Raw genomic sequence first — 9,111 nt, 5'->3', positions numbered from 1 at the left:
TCTAATGCTGTCTGGCAGCTTGTATGGTATTATGTGAGATATATATATGGGACTTTGGTTAGATCTGAACGTAGGTAAAACCATTTTCCAAGAGATCACGTGTTGTAGTTTTTTAAATTAAAATTGTGAATGTAGTTTTATCTTATTTTAATTTTTGCCGTGTACCGTGTTAAGAAAAAAAACTTGAAAGGTTTGAAGAAGCGTGTCTCTGAAGCATGGAGAAATACAACTCCCACAATTCCAACGAATTTAAGAAAAAAACGCGCATGCGTTCTCGAGCTGGGCCATTATTTTGTCCTCCTCAAGCTTCAATTGAACAACGGGCTAAGCGCTCCTTGAAATGAATTAATTATTAATTCACGGAAAGAGCTATTTTTCTCCTCTATTTCGGACCACCGACACTCATGGAGTCTCTCGGTCAGTAGCTCGGCTGCTCAGTCCTCCGTTTTACCCGGAGGCCGAAAACAGTGCGCGGAGTGACAGCCCCGTTAAAGCCTGCAGACTGGCTGTTTATCTAGTTGGCTAGCCAGCCTAGCTAGCTTCCTAGACAGATACGAGGGGAGAAAAAACCCGAAAGGACAATTTATTGACTTTTGAAAGACAGGACTGTGGCCGTCCCTGTCCCGTCCAACCAGCCGAGGGGATGGCACACCTTCGAGACATGCAGAACCAGGTAAAGAAATGATCTTTTCTTCAACTGTCACCTCCCTGCTTCTTAACCAAGACCAGCCGAACCCCCATGGCTTTTCAGGCTTTCCATGAATAACCCGGGTGGTGGGCTAGGCCATAAAAGCAAGTGTTAATATGCACAGATGTGAATTTATGTATATATAATGTTCTTGTCGGTGTCACAGTCAGGTGTACAATTGACTGCCATCAACAAATGACAAATATGTAATAATAATCTCTGATCTTGTATGAGTGTGTAATGACATTTTATTTTTTCAGAGTTGGGCGTTTAGAGTTAAGTCTTTATTAAGATAATATTTTTTGCACTTAGTGACTTCTTTGAAGGCGTTTTTGTTCGCAAATCATTGCTCATTTCCTGCTGTTATGGAGAGACAAAACCACTGAACTTTCAGGAGTCACACTTCTTAAATTACATCCTGGCACAAAGCTCGATCTAGAGTCTAGTTAATTGTATAGGGATGTGACTGAATAGATGGGCACTGACATAGATAAGAAGGTTAATTCTAAATCATATTTTATATTTGGGCAGCGCATGCAAACACTATAATATGGAGATAAGGGACAACTGTGAACATGGCTTCTGTGTTGAGACTCGCCCACTCATAAGCACACACATTAAACTACAGGGGGTTGTCACTGTGGTATATACTCTGTACTTAAATCCCTCTTTTGCTCTCACTGGGCCAGAATACTCGGTTGGACCCTGAGGAGTACTTCACCAAGCAGGAGCGGATCGGCAAGGGTTCGTTTGGAGAGGTCTACAAAGGCATCAACAACCGCACAAAGGAGGTGGTGGCCATTAAAATTATAGACCTGGAGGAGGCAGAGGACGAGATAGAAGACATTCAGCAGGAGATCACGGTGCTGAGCCAGTGCGACAGTCCTTATGTTACAAAGTATTATGGCTCATATCTGAAGGTGAGATAATGTAAATACTGAAGTGATACTTGCCCAGATGCTTAAATATACAAACACATACAGTGGTTTGTTCCTTCAATTGTTTCCTCCTCCCACAGGGAACAAAGCTGTGGATTATCATGGAGTATTTAGGTGGAGGATCTGCTCTGGATCTAGTAAGTAGATTTCTATTTTTATGCAGCTTACAAAGTTTTAGACAACTCCTCCAATAGTGCACTTTTCATACTCGAGAGGGAAAACTCATCTTTTTGTCACACTGTCACCATCCTAGCTCCGTCCAGGACCTCTTGAAGAAACTTACATTGCTACTATACTGAGGGAAATACTAAAGGGGCTGGAGTATCTGCACTCTGAAAGGAAGATTCACAGAGATATCAAAGGTAATGAGCACTCACTTCGATCTTTACGGTGTTCGGTCCTTTTAAATCAAACTCTGGTTCATTTTCTTCCTTGGTGCTGTTTGTTTGTGCAGATGTGAACCCAGTTATCACACTCGGGCACAGACCAAAACAGCCACACAGAGACCCTTTGGAAGAGGTTGTCTTGGTGCAGTTCTAAATGAACTCCAGAATAGTTTATTTATGATGTGAATATGTTCCTGGTAGTTGACCCAAACAAACTACCAGGTTACAAGTTTGAGATTAAAAAAAAAAAAAAAAAACTTCCTGTAGGCACGTATGCTTTGTTTTCAGAGATACAGCAAGGTACTAGAGATGTGCAAAGGTCTGTATGGGCTAGCAGCTATCCGTGAAATGAAAGTAAATTCTGTATATTCTCTAATAGTCCAGGACACAGCACCTTCTTTCTATATTTACACATCTGTCCAGTGAGCGGACTGAACATCCTGACGTGTTTTTTTTTTTTCTCTTTGTGAAAAGATACCAAATCATAGGGAAGAACTCAAAGTTTACAAACTCACCAACTATACCAGAGAAAACAAACTATAGGTGTGAACTCACCCAAAGAGTCTCATAGGTATCAGCTAACAGCTAACATAGTTGTCAAGTTCTGCGCTGGTACAAACTCAGGTATAATTCAGAGCTGTTTTGTAGTGTACGCTGTTGTGAGTACAAGACTCAATGCTGTGATCCAACGTTTTATGTCAACAACTGAACGCTGTGATAGAGAGCTGCTGCACAGCCGGCCTTAACCAGATGCTGCAGAGAAGAAGTGCACACACTGAAATATGCCAACGAGCTGTGTACATTTTTAACACCATCTGTGAGCTTGAAATCTCACAACATGCTGCGTGTGCGAATTGTATACACTTTTACATATTTTGTGTGTGGAGCCTTTTCTGCTCTGTTCTTTCCTTGTTATAAAAAAGTGTAACACTTTGTAATTAAGTAATCGCACAAATAAGGAGTTTAAAACTTTGGTGTATTACTCGGTGGGGTGGATTTATTCTCCGTATTATTTGTGTTCTTGTGCTCCTTTTATCTACAGTTGCTTGTGAAATTAAATGCAGCACTCCAGTCTCCAAAATCCAAAATTAATTATTATGATTTTGGATTTCAAAAGTGAGAGTTGGCCTGAATAAGCTGTAACAACATTGTTACTCATTATCTCAGATGTTCTGGCCTCATCTTATTTTTAGCACGTTATATTAACCAGACTGCTGTAACAGATACAAAAAGCAGACCCAGATACTTTAGGTTGTATTTTAACGGTCTGTCTTTTCTGCCTTTCTCCCAGCTGCCAATGTGCTCTTGTCAGAGCAGGGTGATGTGAAGCTGGCAGATTTTGGGGTGGCGGGGCAGCTGACAGACACTCAGATCAAGAGGAACACATTTGTCGGCACGCCTTTCTGGATGGCCCCGGAGGTCATTAAGCAGTCAGCCTACGACTTTAAGGTGAGGCAAACGTTTGTGAACAAGCTGTGTGTACACTGAGAGCATGAAGAGACATCATTTTGTTGTTAACCAACGGGAACTGAATTTTGATGCCTTAAACAGCTCTTTATGTCTTTACCCACTCAGGCTGATATCTGGTCTCTGGGAATCACCGCCATTGAGTTGGCCAAAGGGGAACCCCCCAACTCTGATCTACACCCCATGAGAGTCCTCTTCCTAATCCCCAAAAACACTCCACCCACATTGGAAGGCCCTTACAGCAAACCCTTTAAAGAATTTGTAGAGGCTTGTCTAAATAAAGACCCCCGTTTTGTGAGTAAAACACCAACATACATGAGTATCATACATCTGGTAATAACTGCTGCACTGAGAGAAACTGAACATGAATTCTTTATCCTACCAAGTATTTTGGATTAGCATGTCCGGTCCTTAATAGGAATTAGAGATTGTTCTGGTTGTTTCTCAAATATTCCAACATGATCCAAAGTGCGCTCTTGAAAGGCGCCAAAACCTTTCCAAGTAATTTGACACTGAAGCTTGCTTTAGCATGTGTTTGTAGACAACAGCACTCCAACTTGTATGGGCTGAGTGATATTACCCTTGGTTGTACATTTTTATGCTCCTCATGTTTTTATTCACTACAATATAAAGCACCTTGAGGCAACAGTTGTTGTGATTTGACGCTGTATAAATGGAATTGAATCGAACTGAATTTCTTCTCTGCACAGAGACCAACAGCCAAAGAGCTTCTGAAACACAAGTTTATCACACGTTACACCAAGAAGACAGCTTATCTGACAGAGCTGATTGACCGCTACCGCCGCTGGAAATCAGAGGGACACGGGGAGGAGTCCAGCTCTGACGACTCGGACATGTTAGTCTCAAGAACATCACACTTATTTGCATTAACAATCAGGGTGTATCTGTCAGGGGTATGTTTACTCGTCCTTTCAATCTTCTTCCTCTTCCTGTCCCCGCTTCTTTCAGGGATGCTGATGGTGATGTAGATCAGTGTCCCATGTGGACCTTCCCCACAGTCAGGCCCACTTCTATGAACAAGTTACAGAAGGGCTACACGCACACAGATTCAGAGGTAAGGCAGACTGAGCAGAGACGGAAACACCAGGTCGAATCTTTTTTCCTTTCTTCTTACGCTCTGTTTTCTCTTTGCAGTCAGGAGATTCTGTGAAAAGGCAACCAAAGTCACAGTGCTTGTCTGCTTTGGTAACACCCACCTTCAGAGAGGTAGGCCATACTGCTGCTTTTTATACAATCTCAGATTCATTTAGATAAAATGTAGTAGTCGGAATATTTGCTTGACAATTGAAAGGTCATTAGGGTCCAAAAAGAAGGGCATCCAATGTAAGACTGCCAAATCAAACACGCAGCATTACCTAGTGTGGCGACCCCTTGTGGCAATTAAGCAGCCGACAGCAGCGTTTAGATTCATTTAGACTGGGCGTCGGCAACCTTCAGCATCAAGAGGCATTTTAGCTCCTGCTAGCAAACAGTTGGATAAAAAAAGAAGCACACGTGGGTAACGGGGCACAAACAGGCGGATGAAATTGGGAGAGGATAAATCAATATATATATATAGTAATTGTAACCTGTGACTAACGCGAGCCACAGGTTGCTGACCTCTGATTTAGACAAAGGGCCAACATCATGACACCGTGAATCTCTGCCTTGTTTTTTACCATTAACAGGTAAGAGTGAAGTGGGTCTTGTTATGATATTAATAAAAAGCTTGCCCCCACATAACCTGTTTCATTATATTTACTCTAAACAGAAGGATTTTTTTTTCTTTTTTTAAGTTTCTCACTGCACGGCATACTAAATCGTTCCTGTTTGATTTTTCCTTTACCACCAGTTGAAGGAGAAGCGGCGGGCAAGTGGCGGCGGAGTAGGAGCCATTGAGGAACTGGAGAATGCCTTCAACCTGGCAGAGGAGTCCTGTCCGGGCATCTCTGACCGTCTCGTTACACATGTGATGGAGAGAGTGTGCAGGTGATGTACCGCCGTCTCAGCCGGGCTGTTTAATATTAAACAGCAAATACACACTTATCGTATTCTGACCTGCTGCTTCATGTCGTTCTTTTAGGTTTTCTTTAAATGGCAACACCACCCCGTCTTCGCGGTGAAAGCCTCGCTGGATGTAACGTGACCCTTCGACCCTTTTTCAGTCCCCCCCAAATCCACACAGCTTCTCAGATAAGGACCACAGACAAATCCCCACCCACCTCCATCCCCTCATACCTGTACACCCTTCCAAGTCCAGCCCCTGAAGAGATCTTTTAATTAGTTATAATTAAATATTTTTACAGTTTTTCTTTATGAGCGGAGAGTATTTAAGACAAAAAAGCCATGACAGTTAGAGCGTTGTGTATCCATGTTAGTGGAAAAAAAACCAACTATAATAAATTCTATGAAAAATGTTCCATTATCTTTGCTGTCATATGTCATTAATTTAACTACTGGCTCGTGTTTCTTTTTTATAGAGGACCTATAATACTTTCCTTTATTTTCTCTCATGTATATGCTGTTACACGCTTGATGCTCAGATTACACTTGGCCAAAGTTTAAGTTTACTGCTCAAAAAGGAACACTTAGTCCTCGCAGTATAACACCAACTCACGTCAGGAGTATCAACCTGGCCAGGCTGGAACCTCAAACCACTGTGAATTCATTTTGTGTGCTTTTAGAAATGAAAATGATAGCGTGATGCTGAGCTTCTGGGCAGTATTTGAGTATTTGGCTGCTTCACCAGCATAAAGTCCAACAGTGGCTCTGGGGATTTCATTCCTGTACTATTCTGTGTTATACTGGGATCATTAAAGGTTACTACCTTCATTGTTTTGAGCAGTGTAATTACATCAGTGAGCTAAAAAGAGCCCAGACTTAAGACTGCTATCAGTTTCAGACGTTTTTTTCCTACTCTTGATTCTGTATGGTGCATTGCGATATCCTTATTATGGTCTTTTCAGGTACATACATTTAGCTGTCAGCACAGAAGCCCCACCCATGTGCCATACAAGCCTGTGTATGAGAACGATATTGAGAGGAAAGCTGGTTTTAGGGGAGGGTGAAGGAAACGAAGAGGTTGTTTCAAATACAAGATGGTTGAGGATTATTTGTAACAATGATTTCCAAAGATATTGGAATAATGGTCTAAGATGAAAGTATGGACCTAGAAACATAATAGGTTAATTTTAAATACAGTGCAAAAGTCTTGAGTCACCCCTCTTTTCTTTATATTTTGCTCCCAAGGAGCCAGACTTTTGTAATTTCAAAAGTGCTATTGAGCAGTAGTTCTCAAGGACGTCTTTCAAAAACATATTTTGGACCTTGGCTGCTTTTTCAGTCCAGTCCTTGCACCTGTTCATTGCCAGTGGAACGTTTTCTTTTTTTTTTTTTTAACGACCAGCACCAATGAACCATTCAAGGGCTGCATTTCAACCAGCAGCAATGGGATTGTGTCATAAATGATGGAATTATAAACCAGGAAAAGTCCGATTTTGTTCCAACATGTAACCCTATCTAAAAAGCATAAAGAAGAATAAAGGTACATATTACATTTCATCTTTCAGACTTGCTAGAACTGTTTTTTGCCTTATTGTGTTAATAAAAATGTGTTGCACCTTTTTCTAGTTTTCCTAGAAAACCATGAAGAAATGAGGGGTGGCTCAAGACTTCTGCCAAGTATCAGTATCAGCTTTAACCTAGCCTATACAGGGAGTGCAGAATTATTAGGCAAATTAGTATTTTGTCCACATCATCCTCTTCATGCATGTTGTCTTACTCCAAGCTGTATAGGCTTGAAAGCCTACTACCAATTAAGCATATTAGGTGATGTGCATCTCTGTAATGAGAAGGGGTGTGGTCTAATGACATCAACACCCTATATCAGGTGTGCATAATTATTAGGCAACGTCCTTTCCTTTGGCAAAATGGGTCAAGAGAAGGACTTGACAGGCTCAGAAAAGTCAAAAATAGTGAGATATCTTGCAGAGGGATGCAGCAGTCTCAAAATTGCAAAGCTTCTGAAGCGTGATCATCGAACAATCAAGCGTTTCATTCAAAATAGTCAACAGGGTCGCAAGAAGCGTGTGGAAAAACCAAGGCACAAAATAACTGCCCATGAACTGAGAAAAGTCAAGCGTGCAGCTGCCAAGATGCCACTTGCCACCAGTTTGGCCATATTTCAGAGCTGCAACATCACTGGAGTGCCCAAAAGCACAAGGTGTGCAATACTCAGAGACATGGCCAAGGTAAGAAAGGCTGAAAGACGACCACCACTGAATAAGACACACAAGCTGAAACGTCAAGACTGGGCCAAGAAATATCTCAAGACTGGTTTTTCCAAGGTTTTATGGACTGATGAAATGAGAGTGAGTCTTGATGGGCCAGATGGATGGGCCCGTGGCTGGATTGGTAAAGGGCAGAGAGCTCCAGTCCGACTCAGACGCCAGCAAGGTGGAGGTGGAGTACTGGTTTGGGCTGGTGTCATCAAAGATGAGCTTGTGGGGCCTTTTCGGGTTGAGGATGGAGTCAAGCTCAACTCCCAGTCCTACTGCCAGTTTCTGGAAGACACCTTCTTCAAGCAGTGGTACAGGAAGAAGTCTGCATCCTTCAAGAAAAACATGATTTTCATGCAGGACAATGCTCCATCACACGCGTCCAAGTACTCCACAGCGTGGCTGGCAAGAAAGGGTATAAAAGAAGAAAAACTAATGACATGGCCTCCTTGTTCACCTGATCTGAACCCCATTGAGAACCTGTGGTCCATCATCAAATGTGAGATTTACAAGGAGGGAAAACAGTACACCTCTCTGAACAGTGTCTGGGAGGCTGTGGTTGCTGCTGCACGCAATGTTGATGGTGAACAGATCAAAACACTGACAGAATCCATGGATGGCAGGCTTTTGAGTGTCCTTGCAAAGAAAGGTGGCTATATTGGTCGCTGATTTGTTTTTGTTTTGTTTTTGAATGTCAGAAATGTATATTTGTGAATGTGGAGATGTTATATTGGTTTCACTGGTAAAAATAGATAATTGAAATGGGTATATATTTGTTTTTTGTGAAGTTGCCTAATAATTATGCACAGTAATAGTCACCTGCACACACAGATATCCCCCTAAAATAGCTAAAACTAAAAACAAACTAAAAACTACTTCCAAAAACATTCAGCTTTGATATTAATGAGTTTTTTGGGTTCATTGAGAACATGGTTGTTGTTCAATAATAAAATTATTCCTCAAAAATACAACTTGCCTAATAATTCTGCACTCCCTGTAGGTTCACATTAGTCCAGTGCTGCAGATGCTTCATTAATGTTTTAAAAGTAATCTTCTATTTAAAAAAAAATGTTGTTACACTATCATTTGATCCAGTTTCCACGCCTCTTGCTGCACATGGGAATATAAGCTTGAAGGTTTGGTAATTAACCTCTATATCTCACAGTATCTCAGTAATTAGTGACACCCTGTTACTGTGAGGGCAGAATCACGGTGGTTCTTTCAGAGGTAATTAATCTCACTGAAATAAAACACGTAGCAGAGCATCACCTGATGTGCATGACGAGCAGCTTCGGGCTCCTCTAATTTTATAAAGTTTATGGTCTAACTGAACACCAGCAGGCACTGATTAGGTT

General features: G+C 41.6%; 1 protein-coding gene across 1 annotated transcript; it reads left to right on the top strand.

Annotated features, from left to right (window-relative positions):
- Nucleotides 1-255: 255 nt before the first annotated feature.
- On the top strand, nucleotides 256-5,898 carry stk25b (serine/threonine kinase 25b). The gene is made up of 11 exons (XM_082512774.1): nucleotides 256-673; nucleotides 1,378-1,608; nucleotides 1,707-1,763; nucleotides 1,880-1,988; nucleotides 3,304-3,461; nucleotides 3,588-3,773; nucleotides 4,190-4,335; nucleotides 4,449-4,554; nucleotides 4,635-4,706; nucleotides 5,332-5,468; nucleotides 5,563-5,898. Exons 1-11 carry the CDS (start codon nucleotides 644-646, stop codon nucleotides 5,600-5,602), a joined length of 1,272 nt encoding a protein of 423 aa, XP_082368900.1. The 5' UTR covers nucleotides 256-643; the 3' UTR covers nucleotides 5,603-5,898.
- The last annotated feature ends 3,213 nt before the right edge of the window (nucleotides 5,899-9,111 follow it).

The sequence above is a fragment of the Aulonocara stuartgranti genome, assembly GCF_965226115.1.
Source record: "Aulonocara stuartgranti genome assembly, chromosome: 18".
Lineage (NCBI taxonomy): Eukaryota > Metazoa > Chordata > Actinopteri > Cichliformes > Cichlidae > Aulonocara > Aulonocara stuartgranti.
The sequence above is the reverse complement of the archived record's forward strand: the minus strand, read 5'-3'. Positions and strand labels throughout refer to the sequence as shown.

What these genes read in the sequence shown, in the direction of transcription:
- stk25b (XM_082512774.1), top strand. Translation starts at nt 644, where the DNA reads ATGGCACACCTTCGAGACATGCAGAACCAG. An exon ending in TAACACCCACCTTCAGAGAG is followed by an intron (nt 4,707 to 5,331) that starts GTAGGCCATACT and finishes CTTTACCACCAG; the next exon opens with TTGAAGGAGAAGCGGCGGGC. An exon ending in GTGATGGAGAGAGTGTGCAG is followed by an intron (nt 5,469 to 5,562) that starts GTGATGTACCGC and finishes TCGTTCTTTTAG; the next exon opens with GTTTTCTTTAAATGGCAACA.